General features: G+C 52.6%; 3 protein-coding genes across 8 annotated transcripts; 1 reads left to right on the top strand and 2 right to left on the bottom strand.

Moving 5' to 3' along the window:
* Positions 1-885: 885 nt before the first annotated feature.
* On the bottom strand, positions 886-5,937 carry LOC101876821 (hydroxyacylglutathione hydrolase-like protein). Of its 2 annotated transcripts, XR_004549942.1 has the most exons (9): positions 5,650-5,937; positions 4,635-4,699; positions 4,430-4,547; positions 3,945-4,053; positions 3,718-3,821; positions 3,466-3,567; positions 3,300-3,379; positions 1,612-3,008; positions 886-1,480 (listed from the first exon to the last, which is right to left on the bottom strand). XR_004549942.1 is itself a non-coding variant. In XM_034065684.1 (8 exons), exons 1-8 carry the CDS (start codon positions 5,752-5,754, stop codon positions 2,843-2,845), a joined length of 849 nt encoding a protein of 282 aa, XP_033921575.1. In that variant the 5' UTR covers positions 5,755-5,937; the 3' UTR covers positions 886-2,842. The 2 variants fall into 2 exon arrangements, 1 of the variants encoding a protein (XP_033921575.1); XM_034065684.1 differs by having other exon boundaries at positions 886-3,008.
* A 981-nt stretch (positions 5,938-6,918) lies between these two features.
* HAGH (hydroxyacylglutathione hydrolase) lies at positions 6,919-18,137 on the bottom strand. 5 transcript variants are annotated; one of them, XM_031045405.2, is made up of 9 exons: positions 18,065-18,137; positions 13,988-14,169; positions 13,470-13,534; positions 12,501-12,618; positions 11,369-11,477; positions 10,265-10,368; positions 9,719-9,820; positions 9,207-9,286; positions 6,919-8,711 (listed from the first exon to the last, which is right to left on the bottom strand). In XM_031045405.2, the coding sequence occupies exons 2-9, from the start codon at positions 14,090-14,092 to the stop codon at positions 8,612-8,614; spliced, it is 783 nt and encodes a 260-aa protein (XP_030901265.1). In that variant the 5' UTR covers positions 14,093-14,169; positions 18,065-18,137; the 3' UTR covers positions 6,919-8,611. The 5 variants fall into 5 exon arrangements, with proteins under 5 accessions (XP_030901265.1, XP_005145089.2, XP_005145090.1 ...); XM_005145032.3 differs by lacking the exon at positions 18,065-18,137 and adding an exon at positions 17,948-18,036; XM_005145033.3 differs by lacking the exon at positions 18,065-18,137 and adding an exon at positions 17,697-17,719.
* FAHD1 (fumarylacetoacetate hydrolase domain containing 1) lies at positions 18,110-19,234 on the top strand. Its single transcript, XM_005145057.3, has one exon. The coding sequence runs from the start codon at positions 18,348-18,350 to the stop codon at positions 19,017-19,019; it is 672 nt and encodes a 223-aa protein (XP_005145114.3). The 5' UTR covers positions 18,110-18,347; the 3' UTR covers positions 19,020-19,234.
* The last annotated feature ends 792 nt before the right edge of the window (positions 19,235-20,026 follow it).

Raw genomic sequence — 20,026 nt, 5'->3', positions numbered from 1 at the left:
CCTAAATACATGGTGGAGGGAGTCACAGGATTGGCACATCTACCCCATCCTTGACAGCAGTTACTGATGGATAATGTGATTAAAGTCAGAGAAAACAGTATTTTCAGTGTTTCAGGAATTGCCAGCTTGCTTGCCAAGGAAAGACAAAGCTCTTGGTGTCTCTGAAAGGTGTTACTGCACTAAAGTTACTAGAAGGTGCCCGTGAGATGTAATCATTTCAAGTAGTTTACCAGAGCAATCCAGGAGGTTAGTAAAGCACATCTGGTTTACTGCAGCGTGTTGTGATGCTTTGCCAGAAGACACATGAATGTGAAACAGCTTTGGGCTGTTGTTGCTAGAGGTGACATGTGCCTGTCTCACTGTATTTATATGTGGGGGTGTTTTCAGAGCTGTGCACAGAAAAACAACTGAATTATGAACTGGTTTTGGTCTATTTAACGTGAGTGCCTATTGGAGCTCTAGTGTGTGTGTGGAGGGGAAGGATGTGCAGGAGGATTCACAACTGTACCTGAACTCAAGGGATGCTGGTAGATGTGGGATCTCTCTTGGTGACTGCTGTAGCTGCAAATGACCATGAACTGAAGAACCACATTGCTGAATCACTTCAGTACTTCCTGCTCTGTGAGGAAGGACTCTGCAGGGAGTAAAGTGTGCAAAAGCTGCCCCATTGCTCTGTTCCTTCAAAGTAAATGCAACCAGAGGGAGCTGGTGCCTGGATCTAGCTCAGGCTGAACCCTGGGCAAGGATCCTCCCATTACTGCAGACCTTGAGCTCAGGCTGTCAGAGCAGAGCTGCCAGCCCTGGACCTGTGTCTCACTGCAGCATAGTCTGTGTCCTCCTCCAAGCTCATCCTCTCTGTTCCAAGTAAAGCCAAGAGTGTAAAAGTCATTTTTGATACTGGTTTTTAATTAAAGCTGTACATTTTTCAGGTGCTGCTGATCAATGAGTGAATTCACAGTGCTCCTAAGGCGAGAACCTCCCCTTGCCCGCCCTCATTTCAGTGCTTTCAGTGCACCCTTTCCCATGCATAGCTTTAAAACACAGTGTTACACTAAAGCAGGCAGCTCATCCACAGGAGGGACCACTGCTGACACAGGGTCAGTCCAAAAGTGCTGAGACCATCAACCCTGTATGTCAGTGCAAGGGAGATGCGTGCTGTTTCTGTTGAGAACATGCACATCAGGCTGGAAGTGCACAAATAAAGCTAAATTAGCTGGAGATGAAACAACTGGGGCTCTACATGAGTCTCTTTTCCAGTTACCAGCATGTTGCTAAAGCCATCAGGTTCTCCACTTGAAACAAGCCAAGTCAGCTCTACAGACACTCCAAGCTCTTAAGAACATGGAGCTTGTTCTTGAGCTGCTGCTGCCAACATGAACAGAGGTGGTGCTGCTCCAAGAGCCCTCCCTGAGCACATGGGGTTCATCCTGCTCCTACTGTACGTGAAGCTCCTAAGGAACATGCAGGTAGCATCTGCAAACTGTCCAATTACATTTAAACATGGTAACTGAGGCAGCTTGTGCAGCAGGATGAATTCTAACACTATAACTTAATAAAAGGCAACCAAAAACCTTAGCTTAGCTTCTAGCAAGGGAAGAAACAGCCACAAACCTGGCAGCAGTGGGAGCTGATGCAATCCACACGTGAAAGATCCTGAAGTCAGCTCTATTCCAGTGTTAGAAGGAATATAGTTTATAATTGGCACTGTTTAAACCAACAACATAGGGGAAAGGATGATGGGAGCAGCTCCTCTATGTTCTCTGGAGCTGTGTACCACAAAGGTAGGTGCAGCAGCACCAAGACAGTCACATGCTGCACGTGGAGGTAGAGAAGAACCCAGAGCAGCCCAGGCCCTTCAGGGGGAACTTCACAGCTATTTACAGAGCTGCCATCAAGCCCTTCTATTTCCACCCCAAAAATAAAACTCCTTTATAATGCACCTCCCACCACCTGCATAAAACCAAGCTCTGCACATCACTCACACTTAAAAACCCAAAACACAGTAGGTTCTGCACAACCTGAAGGAAGAGGCTGCAAAGTGAAGAGGCTCAAGGGACCCTGCTGCTCCTCAGCTCTTGCTCTGAATAAAGGCCACATAAATGCAGCTTTCAGCCAAGAGCTTCCCAGGCTTTCGTCCTGCAGTGGGAAGCAGCAATGGATGGGGAGCAGCACCTTGGTGTTCTCAAGGCTGTCCTGCCTTGAGAAGTGTTTACTGAAGCAAGTGGGTTGGAGCATGCACCCCTCCAGGCCTCATCTCCACCTGGTGCTGCTTTGCAGGGGGTCAGTGGTTTGGATGGCTCCCATAAGGCAGTGGTTGTGTTACACATCCCTGCGCCACGTTCCTATGTTGGCCTTCCATAAAAATAGGGAATAAAAGGGGGAAAATACCCAAACCTCACTGCAATGAGGGCTTCCGGAGTCAAGGTACTGCTGGACACGGAAAACTCCAGCCTCTTCCCGGATTCCTCATGTGCATCCAAGACTCAGTGTCATCTCATCGCTGTCCATGGAGCCGGCAGCTCCCTGCCTGCCCTTGTCCCGAGCAGGGAATGGGGTGTCTGGTGTGGAGCTCTGAGCTCCTGCACTGTCACCAGTGTGGGTATCCTCCTCCAAAGCATCCCCTGACCCTCCAGCACCAGCAGCCACAGCCTGGCTGAAGGCACCCACAGGGACGAGGGTAACCAGGCACGGTGCTGGAGGGAGCGCAGCACAGCAGCCTCACAACAAGCAGGTAAAAGACAGAATCCACTTCCCAAGTGCTGAATGTGATGGAAGCAAGAGCTGGATGGACACAGCTCAAGAGAAGCTCCCACCAGGATGGGGACAGTGGTGCCACAGCCGCTCACTTCTTCTCGAGGAAGGGGCTGAAGAGTCCCCAGTCAAAGGCCAGCATGGCCTGAGGGTTGGGCCGCTCCTTGGGCTTCTTGAAGTTGTCCTTCTCGGTGCGCAGGGTCCTCAGCACCTCCACTGGGTCTGTCTTGCCTGTGAACTTCTGCACAGCCTCTTCCCTGCAAGGAGAACAGCTCTGCTGGGACTGGGGTGGATGGGATGGAGACCCTCGTCCCTGATGGACAATGGGGCCATCTCCCTGTGCTGGGGGTGCTGGGGGACACAGGGCCCATCTGTGGCACCCATGGTGTGTGTGGTGCAGGACCCTGTGTCCCCGCCCTCAGGGCTTGGAATTGCCACCAGCCAGCGAAGCTGCTGGGAGAAGGGATGATGCTGGAAGGAAAAGGGGAGCAGAGCATGGGGTAGGACCAGTCTGGGGTGTCCCTGCAGTGGGGCCCATCACTGCTTACGTGACCCGCAGGAAGGGGTTGTAGAGGAACTCCTCCTGCAGCGTGGAGGGCACCGTGGGCAAGTCCTCATCATCCCGCTGCTGCAGAGGAACCAGAGACATCCGAAAGCCCAACATCAGCCACGTCCCCCTTCACACCCCACCCCAGCAGGGATACAGCCACTTACTTTGGCCCATGCGAGCTTCTTCTTCACTATTTCATTCTCTGGTTCCACTTTCAACGCAAACTTGAGGTTCCGGACAGTGTATTCATGGCCACAGAACACCTTCTGCAACCAGCATCAAACATGCTCCTGGTGCTGGATCTGACACTCACCCAGGTCCCACTGCAGCCCCAGGGATGGGCAACGCTATCCTCGAGCCCCCTCCTCATTTGGGGGTTCCTTTCCTAGGCTGCAGGTGAGGTGTGGGGCACTCACCGTCTCCTTCGGCAGAGCGGCCAGGATCTGGGTGAGGTTGGTGTACATCTGCTCTGCTGTGCCCTCGAAGAACTTCCCACAGCCTCCCACAAAGAGGGTGTCACCTGCAGGGAATGGGGTATGGATATGGAGGGGACCCCAGGGATGGGGGGACAGGCCGGGGGACAGGCAGCAGGCACACAGCATGTCCTGTGTCCCCACGGGGTGCAGGTTGCAGGGTGTGATACCTGAGAATAGGGCTGGAGCATCAGGAGAGCCGTCCTCCCACATGAAGTAGCACACATGGCCCGAGGTGTGGCAGGGGGTGAAGAGGCATCTCACCCGGATGGCCCCGAACTGTGGGGGGAGAGGGTCAGGACCACACTGGTGTCACTGGGATGTGCAATCAGACCCCCCCAGGCTCCACAGTGTCACCCACCAAGGGCTCAGCAGGTCACACATGTGCTGGGGATGCTGGTTTTGGGTGAGACCCATGTTGTATGAGTCTGCTCTTGATGGTGTCCCAGGAGAGGGCTGCATCCCCCAGTGCAATCCCAAAGGCGCTGGGAATGGGACGAGGTTTCTCCACCAGCCCAATGCTCCATCCCAACCCCAGCTTGTGGTGCCACACCTGCAACCACCCCAGCATCATGGCTCAGCTCCACTCCTCATCAGCCCAGCACCATGGCCACACCATGGGGCAGGATCAGTGCAGGGTCCTATGGGCACGCACCGTTAGCTCCTGCTCGTGGGTCACCTTGTGTGTCAGGGCCCCGATCCTCTCATCAGCACCATACACACGCAGGCCAGGGCACAGCCTCGCCAGCTCCTCATTGCCTCTTGCATGGTCCCTGCACCAGGAGAGGAGGGAATGGGCAGTGCTGGTCCCACTTGGATCACAGCCACCCCGATCCCCAGCTCGCACCGGCAGCGCTTACCAGTGGTGATGGGTGGTGAGGATGGCTCTGAGCATCACATCCTCCTTCCTGATGATTTCCAGCAACTGAAACAGACACAGAGCATGGAATCGTGGAACGGTTTGAGTTGGAAGGGACCTTCAAAGCTCATTCAGCTCCAACCTCTTACAATGAGGGTTAAGGTTAGGGGTTAGGGTTAACCCTAACCTTCATCTGGATCAGTTATCCCAGAACCACATCCAGCCAGCAGAAGGAAGAGCACCATGGCTCCTACGGCCACCATGCCTATCCCAGCACAGGATCTGCCCCAGCGAGAGGCAGAGCACCCAAAACCACCTCCCGAGCAGCCCTGGGCTGTGGTTAGGATGCAGTCCCAGCTCTCTGAGCACACAGCAGAGCAGGCAGATGGGAACACCCTGTTCCCATGGGACAGCTGCACTTTATGGCCGGTGCTTTCCCAGCCCAGCACGGATATGCAGCCCTGACCATGGCGTTCTCAGCACAGCAGGGAGACGGTGTCCACGCCACCCGTGCTGGCCACGGCCAGGAGGGTTCTAATACCAAGTTAACATGCAGGGCTCGGAACAGCCCTGCGGCGGCTCCCGGCTCCGCTCCTCCGAGAGGAAGGAAACGTCCGAGTCAGCAACAAACGCTTAAAACCCGCGACAGCGCTGGCAGGATGCGCTGCGGCTGCGGGGGGCACAAGGGGATGGGATCCGTCACCAGCCCAAGGAGCCAGCAACGAGGAGTGGTTCCCCCCCCCCAGAATGGGGATTTCACATGGGAGCTGTGCTGCAAAGCTCTACTCCGGGTTATTCTTTGCTGTCGGGTCTGGCAGGCTCCAATGCCTCTGCCATGGAGGCAGGTCTGGCACAGGTACCCCCCACCATGGGGCTGAGCAGAGGTCAGCGATGCTGTTAGGATGCTCCATGTGAAGCCCCCCCATGTGAACCTCACCCACGACCACCGCCACCACGGACGCGTCCCCTCATAGGACCCCACAACCCACCCGGGGCACAGCGGGGCTGTAACTCACCCTTTTGGGCACAGCAGCATCCACGGCGATGGCATCGCGGGTGCTCTCCTCGATCACCAGGTACATGTAGTTGTCCTCCAGGACGGAAATCACCTTCACCTTCATGCTCCCGCACTAGCACCGCCCGCAGGACGCTGGGGGGTCCGGCCCCACGAAGCAGCACTAAAGGGGGGGTCCCAGCCCCACGCAGCCGCGGGTGCGGGCACGGGGGGGGTCCCACGCGTGACACAACCGGTACCTGCGGGAGGCCCCGTTGCGGCCCCTCCCGCAGCGCTCGGGAGCGTCCCGCCCCCCCCCCGGTGCTGGGCGGGTCCGGCTGCGTGGGGCGGTGACACCGAGCGGGGCTCGGGGCCTCCCAGGAACCGCCCCCCAGCACCGCACCGGGACCCGCATCACGCACCCGCTGCGGGGTTAACCCGCAACCGGTACCACCGGGGGGGATCCGGGCATGCGGCCCCCCAAATGGTGTCCACCCCATATCCCGAAACAGGGGCTTTACACAGTCACAGCCCTGCAGGCAGAGGCAGACACCACCAGTGTGCTCCAGGGAGGATGAGGGGCTGCAGCAGGGCTGGGGTGTCAGCTCCCACCAGGAATGGGAGGTGGCACTGAAACACAAGGGTAGGGACACATCTGAACATTGCAATAGGAGCAGAGCTTCAGGAGGGGTGGGGCTACCACCTATAGAGCCCAAACAGCACCAAAAGCATGTGGTGGACATACACAGAGCTCCAGCTCCATTCCCAGCCAGGCACAAGCTCTGGTTTGGGGTTGCTGTGGTCCCATAAATACCATGGGTAAAGGAAGGAGCAGCCCCTGCAAGCAGGAAACAATCACTGACCATGGCTCAAAGTTGTAACAAGACCTTGGATCAAGCCCCAGAGGATCCCAAAATACCCCCTTGGATTACAGAATCATTGTATGATTTGGGTTGGAAGGGGTCTGTAAAGATGGTCTAGGCCAACCAAGGGCTTTCCGCAATGCACATACTCTACACCTCTGCACTTCCACAGAAACTGGGATTTTGAATCCCTATCAATTCAAGCTTCATTGCACCCCCTGAGCCTCCTTGTGACCCTTCTGTATGATATGAGTATGTGGATGGGAAGAGGGGATCTGCAGCTGGAACAACCCCATACAGTATTAGGAGTATGAGGATTAGGTCAAATGATGCCTCCAGGTGGTTGATTCAACCCCTAGTACTGAAGGACTAAATCAATAAAACTGTACAATAAAAACCTCCCCCCCTGCAGCCCACCTCACCAACGCTGGCTTTACAGTTGTCATTTATTTGCTCTCCATCAAACAGTCACCAGTACAGTCACGTTCTGTTGTAGCAGCACAGCATTCCAGGTAGTGAAGATTCAGGTACCACTGTTCTGTCTGAACTACATCAAATTCACCTTTTTAAAGCAAATAAATGGTGCTCCTCCAAACCCCACTTGGACACTTAAGGAACAGCAGCCTGTGGTCACCAGGGACCCCAGGTGACAATCCATCATAGGGTTACTTACCAACATGCACTGGGGAAAGGGGGAGAAACCAGACCCAAAATCGTTTGACACTTCTGTTAGCTTTAGCTGCAAGAGATTTGTTTGAAAACCACTTGTACTCGAGTAGATCTGCAGCAAGCAGAGAGCATGAGACAAGGAAGGAGATACCATTAGGAGGAAGATGTGTTACAGACAGATGCCAAGCCCACAAGGATGCTCCTCACCCTTTACTCACATCTCTTGTGTGCGAAGACATCAAGCTGGAGGATGAGAAGTGCAGGACCCTCTCACTGCAAACTTGGATTAGTTTTCCCCCAGTTTATCCCATTCACCCACTCTGACACACACTTGGGAAAGCCCTTTAAGCTCATGAAGTTCAACCGTTGCCCAGCATTGCCAAGGCTACCACTAACCCATGTTACTTAGGGCCTTGTCTACACGGTGTGTGACTCCACCACTGCCTGTTCCAATGCCTGAGCACCCTTTTGGTGATAAACTCCCCAGCACACACAGCCCCAAAGCCAGAGTCTCACCACAACAGTTGCTCTCCCACTGGGGAACAGCACTCAGGTAGTAAAATACTCATTTGTCCTGTTACTCACAGCAAGGCACAAAGCAGCTGCCCTGTCTCTCAGCAGTAAGGCATCAGTAGAGGAGTCCCATCAGCACACAGCAGTTAGGCACACAGTCACTAGGGAAGTGGTTTCTTCTCAGGATTTAAGCCAGTAGACATCCCTTCTTCATTTGTGGGGTACTAATACAGGTAACGTACAGGGCACAATTGAAAGCAGTAAGCAGGTACATGCAGACAGGCTTAAGAGTGGAGGGTTCAAGCAACAGTGTAACCTCTAAGCAGCTGCCTGGTAAGGTTACTGCAGCCCAGGGGAGGAAATGGCAGAGAGAAAAGAGCTGGGCAGCCCCCAGGGGCCATGGTCAGAGCAAGAGGAGGTCACCAGCTGAGCCCCACACCAGCAGAGTGGGTCTGTCACCAAGAACTGGTTTTACTGGAGCCAGAGGTGCCAGGCTTGGACGCATTTAAGTAGCAGCACAGCAGACAAGTTCAACTCCTCAGCTGGCAATGCAGTTACTGCAGTTTGTCTGGTTTAGATGAAGACATCTCAGGGCACAGTCCCACTGTCATTTGCAGCAGGCTCCTACAAACAGAACAAGAGCTTCTTCCTAGACCCTTCCCCACCCCAGGCTCTGAGCCACGTACCAACACTTGGAAAATGATCTGCATGTGACATGTGTGACAGTTTGAGAGCCAGCAATAAAAGGATAAATATTCATCATAATATAAATATGCTGTAGAACATCTCAACAAGGGCAAAGTGCTTCTTTTTACCTTAATTAAAACAAAATAAAAGCCTAAATATGACTCAACCACAACAAAAGGTTCAACTCCTAAGACATCTGAAGAGTCTAAATTACACTTAAACTGACATGAATTAAAGTGATCCAGGCAGTGCTCAGTCCTTCGGGACTCGGAAATTATCCTTCTCTTTCCTGATGGCCCCCATTGTTCGGATGGGGTCGGTCTCCCCAGCATGCTCCTGAACTGTCTTCTCCCTGCCAGGGGAAAACACCACATGCAAGAACTGCAAGATAAAATCTCAGAGATGAAGTCACTACTATCATGTTTCGCCTGCATCAAGGGGAAATGTTGCACTTAAAGATGAAAGACTCGGGGCTCTGGCACAGGCTTATCAGCTCCCTTGGTTTAAATACTCAATGGCAAGAGGAAACTGGAAATGCTTTTGTGCCTTGGACAGCATCTGCCGCTGCCAAACTCTGCTTTATGAAGGAATGCAATTACACAATGAAACTTGTTCTGGCTCCTGAGTCAGGGACTTCAGCACTTGCAGAGATGCTCACCACAACCCTTCATGCTGCACTGCAGCAAGCTTTCGCCAGGACAGCGAGTGTATTTGTAGGAGCATCTTGAGGGCATCAGAAGAGGAATATGTAAAGCAGAAAAGCAATTCCCAATTACAGCTCTTTGGACACCTTCCCTTCCCGCATCCCCCTCCAAACACAAGGAGCATCCCCACAATTCCCCCATACCTCACTCGCATGAAGGGGTTGTACGTAAACTCTTCTGCAATGGTGGAGGGTATGGTTGGCTCACCACTGTCATACTTTGCCTGTAACAAGGGAGAGATTTCTGCTTCATGAGGAAGGTTTTAGTGAACAAGAAATGTCCTGTGTATGAGCCACACAGGGTTAGTGCCGCACTGAGCTGCCTGAGCTGCTCCTCAGGCCAGGCCCTTCCCAGGGCAGCACACAGCCAACAAGCACTTAGGTGCACACAGAGACACTGGGGACACACACCCTCCCAGACAGACATGGACATCAGCCTGTCATTATACCAAGAAGTTTCCAGGGAGGGTCACATCTCCACCAGGAGCAAACTGTCTTCTCTGGGCTACAAACAAACCCTGCTCCCCCACACATCACTCCCATGGCCTCCCCTTCCTCAGCCTCTCTCTCCAATGTTGTCTTCTCTCCTCCACCTCCTCAGAGGAGCTTTGCCTCCATGAATGCAACAAGCCTAGGGAAAGGATGAATGAGCTTACCTTGGCCCAAGCAAGCTTTTCCTGGATGGCAGCATTATTGGGTTCAACGTGTCGAGCAAACTTGAGGTTGTTGATCGTGTATTCGTGACCGCAGTAAACTCTCTAGGAGAGGAAGGGAAGAGTGACACTGGGTACCTCTGAAGGCATAAAGCTGGAGCCACCAGGTACCACCATCAATGTGGCCAACCCTCAAGGACACCCCCCACCCTCCACTGGAGACCCACACAGGAGAAGTGCCAGGAGTTATCAGCCAGTGCTATCTGCCAATTCCACAGGAAGCCTGATGAAAGAGCCTGAGCGTCCCAGCTCATCAGCCTTGTTTTAATAAGCAGCCCCTACTCTGTCCCCACAAAGCACAAACATATGGGATAGGTATTTCCTTCCCTGAGCACTCCAGTTATTCAGCATCAAAGACAATTCCCCATGTAAGTATTCATTCCTTCAACTCTCTCTTTGAACAACAGTGTTATTAGGAAGACAGTTTCTTTGATGTCTGCAGTAGCTTGTGGCTGGTTTAATTTACTAGCACAAAAGCAGGATTCGTACCGTTTTGGGGTCCAAGGTGCCCAAGATCTCAATCAGAGCTCTGTACATCTCCTCTGGGGTTCCCTCGAAGAACTTCCCACATCCAGCCACAAACAGAGTGTCACCTGCAAGGGAGAGTGACACTGCGTCAGGACCAGACATGGCTCCACACACCGAAGCGTGAGCACATGGACCAGAGGGCTCAGTCCTGCCACTGCTGTCCTCACTGCAGCTCAGCAGGCCTGGGGACAGCCAGGCTGTTCATGTGCTACATGAACCCATGTGGCAAACCCCACAACCTCACCAAGCAAACCTGTGGGCAGTCTGCTGTCCCCTCCTGTCCCTCCTAGAGCAGGCAAGGAATAACTGTGGTCTTTGCTATGAAGTTGAACAAAAGTGGGTCACTTCTGCATTTTCTCCTCAATGATCCCTAAAATCTTGCTTAAGCCATTACTTCTTCTATGCAGCAGTTGGTGCAAGTTCTGGAGAACGCCCTTCAGGAGAGGGATGACATGACAGGGCACAGTCACAGTGAAGGGGAGGATCCTACTCTCTAAAACAGGATGCAGAATCAGCTACAGGAGGTGAAGCACCAGCCCTCTCTTACTCCCCTATCTTCTTTCAGTTTTGTTACAGATATGAGTGCAGATACATGAACAATGAACAGGTTTTGGAATTGGTCACAGTTTGGCCTGAGACAGTAAACCAACAGTTCTTTGTTTCAAAGAAGAGAATACTCATCCAGGGCTCACTCTTGATGTTGCTTGCAGGGTGTCCAGCAGTGGTTTACAAACCCAGAGGGGTTTCACCAGTTTCAGCTACAACTACCACTTAGTAGCACTGGATAAGGGGGCAAGACTCCACCCCTGGCAGTGTTAAAGGCCAGGCTGGATGGGGCTTGGGGCAACCTGCTCTAGTGGAAGGTGTCCTTGCCCAAGGTAGGGGGGTTGGAACTGGATGAATTTTAAGGTCCCTTCCAACCTGAACCATTCTGTGATTCTAAGATGTGGATGTTAACCAACTGCACTGGCAGGAAGGGATGACTGCACGTCCAGAGTCAGAAGCACACAGGCAGAGGGGTAGCTGCAACATAGACTGTGGCAATGCAAACTCCCAACTCCTCACCTGTAAAAACTGCAGGTGGCTCGGAGCTATTTGGCTTAGTCACATAATAACAGATGTGTCCAGAAGTGTGACACGGCGTACAGAGGCATTTCACATTAAGAGATCCCACCTGAGAAGAAGGCAGAAGACTAGAGCTTAAGCTCCTGTTGGCTAGCATTTGTATGGTTAGCAAAGAATTGCAACTATTACAATGGTCCAGTGGTCCTACAGGCAAATTCTCACACAGCTCTGCTCCTGGGAGAGACCAGCAAGAGAGGTTTATGGCAAGGGCTTGGAAGAGAGCTGTTTCCTCCTAGCAGGTGTTGTGACAAAGGGAACTGCCAGAGTCTTTTATTTACATGCAGAGTGACCCAGCATCTGGTTGGCAGCAAGAGCAAACAGAGCCTGAGCAACACACAATCCTAAACAAAGTTAATCAAGTGTAAAAAGCTCCAAACAAAAATGAAGCTGAAGGGAAGAAGTGGATGACACTCACAGAAAGGGAAGGATTAAACACATTCATGAGCCTAGGGGGATGTTTCCCCCACAGCCCTGATTTGGACACATTCCCATGTACTTCTGTGCTCCCTTTTTTGCTCATCCCCCCTCCCCAAAGTTGCACCCCAAGACTAGCAGTGCCATTCACGCCAGCCTGCGCATTTCACAGCAATTTGTGTCATCTGCCTGTAAGCAAATCAGCAAGGTTCCAACAAGGTCTGCTGCTCTAGCTCTGGAAAGCAATGCAGGCAGCTAGCACTGCTGGCCTGCTTTCTCTTCCCCCTGTATTCCAGCCTTCCTTCAGAGAGGACCAGTCATATTTTTCTAGTGCCAGCTACACTTCAAGCACAGCACAAGCCCTGTCCTGTCACTCATCTGTTCTGAGCATCCCAGTTAAGGCAGCTATCAAGGAGCTCAGGGACATCCAACATGCTTTAAGCAATGAGGTTTCCAGGCCATGCCAATGTCCTCATCAGTGACATATCACCCACCAAAACAAGACTTAAACTATCAGCCACATGCAACAGATACTAAAAGGTAAAACAGCTGTGACCACAATATTAGCTGAAGTCAGACCATTCCATGGGTCCAGCTCTAAAGCTGTGACACACAGAGAAGATGCCTCCAACCAAGTCCTGCAGCTCACTCCCTTTACCTTAAGGGATGTAAGGTGAGACACTTTCTGGGTCAGTGCTCCAACTCTGCTGTCTCCCCCATAGACACGCAACCCTGTCTCCATCTTCACCAGCTTCTCGTTTCCTCCAGCATGGTCCCTGGAAAGGGAGAACAATGGATTTGGGCAGGATGAAGACAATTATCATAACTCATATTGCAATGGTAACCTCCAGGTGATCATCTCTGATCAACTATTTTCCCAGTATCTAACACCGTTGTCATATCGAGGAATATGTCACATCAACACAAGTGGGGACAATTTCTCCAGTAATCAGGGCAGTGAGAGGTGGAACAACCCCCCCCCCCCCCCAAGTTCATACCTAGGTGGGAAACACCAGCCTTAGGGACTTACTGTACTTAGTTACTTAGTTACTCCAATAACTAAGACTGGGATAAGTGGGATACATGTAACTCAGTGTTCCACAAGACACCATGGAGCTGGCACAACAGCTCAACATGCACTCACAGTGCTGGTCCTGCCAGATCAGGGCTGGCTCTCCAGCCACAGAGGTGGCTTCACTGTGACCCATGGGAGCTGTTGCTCAGGTTCAGCACTGCAAAACTGCTGAAGCAAAACATTCATCTTTACATCCCTGGCAGAGTTAATCTGCAACGCAGGTAATCCTCCCACCAGTGCTGACTGTGAGTAGCATGCCTTACAGGCATGCCCTAGCACCTCAGTGTGAGTAAGGTTCACTCCACAGCTCCCTTCACACGCAGCTATTTCACCTGAAAGAAGTCAGCATCTTAAAATTTAAAGGCACTGACACACAGAGCTTGCATCTAGACAATGTATTTGGGTAATAGCAGGCCCAAGCGAATGCTTCCCTGCTCCTATCTTTCCACTCACACCTAAGCTCCTACTTAGAGACCAATTTGATTCAGAAAAGCAACAATTCTTGACTGCTTGTGCTTATACAAAGGGAAAAGGAATCCAGCAGATAGTTACCAGTGGTGATGGGTGGTCAGGACAGTTGTCAGCTTCACCCCATGCTTTTTGACAGCATCCAAAACCTGCAGGCACAGGGCAGAGCAAGAGCATTACAACTCATGTGAAATGACTTGACAGCATAACTGATGTCTGGTGTAACCTGAACACAACTGCTCCAAGGTTTGCAAGAGCCCCAGCAACTCTCCAAGTTGTAATTACAGATCAGGACACAAGGTCTCTGATCCAGACAGTCACAACTAAGCCCTCAGCAACATTTCCTCTTTCCTGCACTACATCAAACTGAGGCAAAAACCAAAATCAGGTCAATAACCCCTGAATTCAGGGACAAGCTGTCTGAGCCCAGCAGCAGATGCCTGTGAAACCACATTGTACCTGTGCATGGCCAGTATTTCCTGCCTTTGCCCCAAGCCTGAGTCAGCATACGAGTAATTCCCTTATGGATGTGGCAACCTAGAAGGATGTCCCAGACTTGCTGCAGTGAGCACCCTGCTCACAAGGGCAGCAGACAGCATTACCTTCTGGGGCTGCACAGGATCCACTATTGCAGCCTCCTTCGTTTCCTCATCGATGAGGAGGTACATGTAGTTGTCTGTGAGGGCTGGGAGCAATTCCACCTTCATGTCGGCTTGTGTGATGGTCTTTGACTTCCTCTGCTTGTGCTCTGTGTGCAGGAAGATAGCTTGCAGCTGCGCTGGACCTGGGGAGCCCAAGACAGTCAAACCTCAGGTTAGTCCAGTGAGGGGAACAAGCGGGACAGAGCACAACAGGTCCCCAGCTCACAGCCCCAGAGAAGGAAGGGTATGAACAGCCCAACCTGCCTGCTTCAGAGGCCACCATGGGGCAAAGCCTTCATGCCTGACTGTGTCACCTTGTGCCCCACTTCATCAGAGGCTCTTGGTGCCCTGCATCTGCACCAAAGAGGGAGGAAACACTCTGCTCCCAGAGATGGGAAAGAACTGCACCTCAGTTAGAGAGGAGGTTTTAAAGGGCAGGAAAGCAGAAGGGAGAGGGAGCTGGACAAAGGTTGGCCCAGGACAGTGACTTTGTAAATAAAAGCACAAATGGCTTTGTTACAGCCAAAGGACAAAAAAAGGAGAACTACAGGAATACACACACTGCTACAAGAGAAATATCAGGTTTATTACTTGGGGAAATCACATCCTGCACATGTATAGAGAGAAGATGGGCTCTTGCCCGGAAGGCAAGACTCTTGCCTGGCCAGGTACCAGGCATGTTTCTTGCACACAGGCCACCTTGATGCAACAGCAGTGCTTCCCTATTTGCTTTTGGTTAAATGTTTAATCAGATCCAGGCAGCAAACCTCATTCCAGATGCAACCTGGGCTCCACTGTTCAACTCAGAGATAAACAGGCTTAAAGAAACCACCAAGCAACAAAGAGGACAAGGTCTTCCACTGCTGGAGCCTTGCTCTGTATGGACACACAGGGAAAGAGGTGTCAGTCTCTGCAAGTCACAGATCAGTTGTCTTAACATCTCAAGGCCCTCACGCACCACCAAGGGTGACTGTGCTGCTCTGAACTGGGCTGGCTCAGTCACTGCTCCATTCTGCACCACTGACTTCCCAAGGCTCCAACGCTCCACACTTGGTCACCTCAACCAGTGCCAAAGGGAGAGGTCACCAAGCTCGTAATCAGCCTGCCCCATGCTCCCAAACCACGTCTGTGCTGCCCAGCCTTGATAAGAGCCTGCACTGGGGAGAAGGGGCCCCAGACTGGCTACAGCCAAAACAGACACATCCCCCCCCAGCCCCACAGTGACAACAGGCTGCAAAACCAAGATCCAAGCTCTGACCAGGGCATGCAGCACCAAACCCAGCCAAGGGAGGCTGTAAGGCCCCTCTGGCACTATTGCCCTGCCCAGAACTTTCTCCCTTTCTACCTCCACCATCCCTCTTGATGGAAGGAAGGTGGGAGCAAAATTAAACACAGTGCTACAAGGAGAACTACAAGGCACAGCAGTGGAGGCATGCAGTGGGTACTTGATGGTGAAGGAATGTAGTACTGAGGAAAGCATCCCTACCTGCTGAGAGTTCCTCTGGAGCAGAAGAGGCCTTTCCAAAAAAGAACAACAAAACTCCCCCTTATATCCCTTGATAGGGAAAAATAATCAATTTTGTCTTTCACTGCTGCCTAATGTGATAGCAGTTTGGATGGCAGTCACATTTGGATGCTGTCATCAGTCACAAAGGCTGTATACAATGCACATTTGTTTGTGTGCTAGACACAAACTAGAGGGGAAACACAGAAGGGGGGGGGGGAAAGAGGAGAAAACACCACCTTAACGTCAAGTCAAAGGAATTACTCACCCACTTAAAACACTTTCTTCCTCTGAAGCATTTCTAACCTTGGCCCTGATTCCAAAGTCTCTTTGCATGTTTAATTCACCATTCTTGCAAAACAAACAAACAAGCAGCACGGCAAAAGGAAGTCTCTTCCAAAATGTGACTTAGACAAAGGAATGAGAAAACACTCACAACGTATGAAACTCCTTCTGAATTCCCATCTGCACCTTCCCAGCCTGCCGGCTCCGTGAGCAGAGCAGAGTACAGCCTGAGCTGCTCACGAGAGGGACATGTTCTCTGGCACCGTTCTGCTCAAGGAAGCTCCCCAGGTGACACAAAATCCCTGCTCTGGCCCAGCACTAACACACAGCATCTACAGTCGTATCATAGGATCATAGAAGGGTTTATGTTGGAAGGGACCTTAAAGCTCATCCAATTCCAACCCCTTCCACTGGAGCAGCTGCTCCAAGCCCCTGTGTCCAACCTGGCCTTGAGCACTGCCAGGGATGGGGCAGCCACAGCTTCTCTGGGCACCCTGTGCCAGTGCCTCAGCACCCTCACAGGGAACAGCTTCTGCCTAAGAGCTCAGCTCAGTCTCCCCTCAGGCAGATTAAAGCCATTCCCCTTGGCCTGTCCCTACCTGTCCTTGTCCAAAGCTCTTCTCCAGGCTTCCTGCAGCCCCTTTAGGCACTGGAGCTGCTCTAAGGTCTCCCGTTAAGGAGCCTTCTCTTCTCAAGGCTGAAGAAGCCCAGCTCTCTCAGCCTGGCCCCAGAGCAGAGCTGCTCTGTAGCACGTGGATCACTGCACTACGTGCAGGTTTGCTCTAAAATTAACACCTGATGACTTCATTTTTGCTTGGTTTTGTAACATGTCCCTCCCAGCTTCATGCCTGAAGCAGAGAGAGACAGGCAGAGCAGAGCACCAGCAGCCTTTGACTCACACTGGGCTGTCTGGGACAGTTCTGTCATGCAGCTTGAGTCACCAAGAGGGCAGGGTTTGCAGAAGGGAGATGTTAATGTTATCACACAGATGCATGCATGCTGGAGACTGAAGGCAGGCAGGCAGCACTGTGGAGAAAAGGAGGTTCCCTCAGAAAAGGGGAGGTTCCCTCAGAAAAGGGATGCTTCCCCTTTTCCTCAGAATTTTGGTTTATTCATTTTATTACAGAAAAGAGTGTAAAAATCCTATTTCAGACACAGTTGTCACTCAAAAATTACTGCCCACACACACCCAGATGCACGTCCCTGCATTGCCTCAGAGGAAGAAACACTCCATTCTGTTTTATATGCTCCACACACAGGTATTTTTCACATACCCTGCAATTTTGTGGCTCCACACAACACCAAGTGAGCCGGTCCATGAACCACAGGCAACTCCCATTCCCATTCAACTTGCTAACCTGGCTGGCACACGCTGCCAGCGGCACGGCCAGGACCACCCACTGTCACCAAATCCTGCATGGGATGTGCAGCACCCACCCATCACCCTGATGGGGAGCTTGGGAGCTGCTAGTACTGGGTTTGACACACTTGCTCCTAAGACAGCATCAGGGTTTGCAAGTCTGGCAGTTAACTCCAATGGATTCTCATTCATCCAAGCCGGGTCTTAAAACTGGAGCAATACAATAGCAAGGCTGTCCAGAGACACCGTGAAGCTAAAGCCCAGGCTCTAATTCAAGGCCACTGGCAGAATTTAGGCCCTAAATGGAAACCCAAAAGCTCAGGGTTGGTTTTGCTTTTGTTTACGTTGCCAACGCAATGTGCCACGCATCAAATCCAGTGTAAACACCATCCTCATCCCCCGAGCCCTCCTCCCATCCCAAAGACCAGCGCTTTGCCAGCGCAGGCTCCATAGGCGCCTCCCAGATGTGCTATCGATAGAAACCACCGGCAGCGCTCGGCTCCAGCTGAGCAGACACTGACCTACTTGGGGCTGTGAGTCAGCTTAAAAGCCTGGGCGCACCCCTACGCTGGAAAACGAGAAGAGAAAATCCACCGTCACATCCCCGAGCTTGGCGTGGATCCGCTGCCAAACCCGGGGCCGGCCGCAGCCACGCAGCTCCCCGCACCGCTCCTCCGCCCCGGTACTGCCCAAGCCCGGCCCCGCTGCAAGGCGACAGCTCCCCGCATCCCACAGCCGGCCCTGCGGGTCCTACCGGGAGCACCCCACGTACCGGCTCGGAGCAGGCCCCCAGCTCCCAGGGCCGCTAGGGCGGTGCCGAGGCCCTGCCAGCCCCCGCCGAGCATAGTGCAACGCGCCCCGCCCGGTGCCCAGCCCCGGCCCCGGTTACCTTTGCTCCCCGCCCGGGGGGCGGGCAGCGGCGCCCGGCACGGCCCCGGCCCCGGTCCCGGTCCCGGCGTGCGGCAGGGGCGGTGCTGCTCTGCTCGGCCTCCTCCTGCCTCTCCGCTGCCGCTCGGCACGCCCGGCACGGGCGATTCGCTGACCCGGCTGAGGAGGCGGGGGACGAGCGGCAGCACCGGGCGGTCGCGACGGGCACGGAGCGGGCCGGAGGCGGCTGAGCGGCTCTCGGCCCGGCAAGGGCAGCCCAAGGGCGAAGAGCAGCCGGAGCGGCCATGGCTTCCTCCAAGCCCTTGTCTCGGTTCTGGGAGTGGGGCAGGAACATCGTGTGTGTGGGGCGGAACTACGCGGAGCACGCCAAGGAGATGGGCAGTGCGCTGCCCCGTGAGCCCCTCTTCTTCCTCAAGCCCTCCTCGGCCTATGTGCGCGAAGGGTCGCCCATCCTGCGGCCCTACTATTGCAGCAACCTGCACCATGAAGTGGAGCTGGGGGTGGTGATCGGGAAGAGAGCCCAGGCCGTGCCCCAGGAGGCTGCCATGGAGCATGTGGCAGGCTATGCCCTCTGCTTGGACATGACAGCCAGGGACACACAGGAGGAGTGCAAGAAGAAGGGTCTGCCCTGGACCTTGGCCAAGGGCTTCAGTTCGTCGTGCCCCGTGAGCGACTTTGTGCCTAAGGAGAAGATCCCAGACCCTCACAAGCTGACGATCTGGCTCAAGGTGAACGGGCAGCTAAGGCAGGAAGGGGAGACCTCCTCCATGATCTTCTCCATCCCTTACCTGATCAGCTACATCAGTGAAATAGTCACCCTGGAAGAAGGAGACTTGATTCTGACGGGGTCTCCCAAAGGCGTTGGATCTGTGCAGGCCAATGATGAGATAGAGGCTGGGATAAAAGATGTCCTGTCCATGCGGTTTAAGGTGGCACAGCAGACACGCAGGTCCTAACTGGGAGCATGGCTGAGACCCCATCTGCATAGGAAGAGGCTCTTTCAGGAACATCTGTTTAATGAGGAGGTACGCAACATGTCCTGTGCATTAAACACCTGTATGGGCCAAGCATCTGAAGGACCATCAAACATCAAAAGACACACAACCCATGAGCTCAAAAGACATTTGACTGAACTAACCCCATTTCCATGAGGCTTTGGCCTCCTGAGGCTGTGCACGTGGAACCCAACTCTTGGGTTCCACACTTGGGGCACATGGTTCATGTATCAGCTGTACCTTGGAACTGTCCATGGGGACGGTGAGCTGGGGTGGGAGCTGGGCTGGCTGTCACTGTGTGCCCTTGTGTTGTGGTACTGCTTTGAGCCAGGTATTGCCTTAAAAGAAATACCCATTAAGTAAGTACCCATTAAGTAAGTAACCCATTAAGTGGTACCTTGGAACTGTCCATGGAGACAGTGGGCTGGGGAGGGAGCTGGGCTGGCCATCACTGTGTGCTCTTGTGTTCTGCTACTGTTTTGTGCCAGGTACTGCCTTAAAAGAAAAATAAACCCATTAAAACTGTGATGTAGCAGCTAAAGCTCATGTGTGCTGTGTAAAATCAAAGCTGTACCTGTAACAGTGAATGAAGAATTGGAGCTTCAGAATGAGTTTATCTCCTAGGGGCATTCTACAGTAAAAAGATGTTTGCTTTTTAGATTGGTTTCATGATTCCTCTGTGCATTTTTCAAACATACAGATTAAATGAGAGTCACTTTCCCTCCCACTCCAAGGGGTGCAGTGCAGCAGGAAGTGTGCCAAATGCTTCAGATTCACCCTTTTTTCCCCTAAACTGAGCTTTAAATACACTTCCAAAAGTAAAACAGCACAAAAGATCGAGGCTAAAGAAGCTCATTTGTAAAGATCACCAGTGAACTTGTCTTTACTTTAGCTGATTTAAATATAGTTTTAATAAAAACCTAACCACAGCACTTGCTGTTCCTTCCACAAGGCAGCAGCTGGAGTTT

The sequence above is a fragment of the Melopsittacus undulatus genome, chromosome 8 (genome assembly GCF_012275295.1).
Source record: "Melopsittacus undulatus isolate bMelUnd1 chromosome 8, bMelUnd1.mat.Z, whole genome shotgun sequence".
In the NCBI taxonomy this organism is placed as follows: Eukaryota; Metazoa; Chordata; class Aves; order Psittaciformes; family Psittaculidae; genus Melopsittacus; species Melopsittacus undulatus.
The sequence above is the reverse complement of the archived record's forward strand: the minus strand, read 5'-3'. Positions and strand labels throughout refer to the sequence as shown.

What these genes read in the sequence shown, in the direction of transcription:
- LOC101876821 (XM_034065684.1), bottom strand. Translation starts at nt 5,754, where the DNA reads ATGAAGGTGAAGGTGATTTCCGTCCTGGAGGACAACTACATGTACCTG. An exon ending in CTCACCACCCATCACCACTG is followed by an intron (nt 4,548 to 4,634) that starts GTAAGCGCTGCC and finishes CTCCTGGTGCAG; the next exon opens with GGACCATGCAAGAGGCAATG. An exon ending in CCGCTCTGCCGAAGGAGACG is followed by an intron (nt 3,568 to 3,717) that starts GTGAGTGCCCCA and finishes TGCTGGTTGCAG; the next exon opens with AAGGTGTTCTGTGGCCATGA.
- HAGH (XM_005145032.3), bottom strand. Translation starts at nt 18,020, where the DNA reads ATGCTCGGCGGGGGCTGGCAGGGCCTCGGCACCGCCCTAGCGGCCCTG. An exon ending in GCCACCTGCAGTTTTTACAG is followed by an intron (nt 10,369 to 11,368) that starts GTGAGGAGTTGG and finishes TCTCCCTTGCAG; the next exon opens with GTGACACTCTGTTTGTGGCT. An exon ending in AAAAGCTTGCTTGGGCCAAG is followed by an intron (nt 9,287 to 9,718) that starts GTAAGCTCATTC and finishes CCCTTGTTACAG; the next exon opens with GCAAAGTATGACAGTGGTGA.
- FAHD1 (XM_005145057.3), top strand. Translation starts at nt 18,348, where the DNA reads ATGGCTTCCTCCAAGCCCTTGTCTCGGTTCTGGGAGTGGGGCAGGAAC.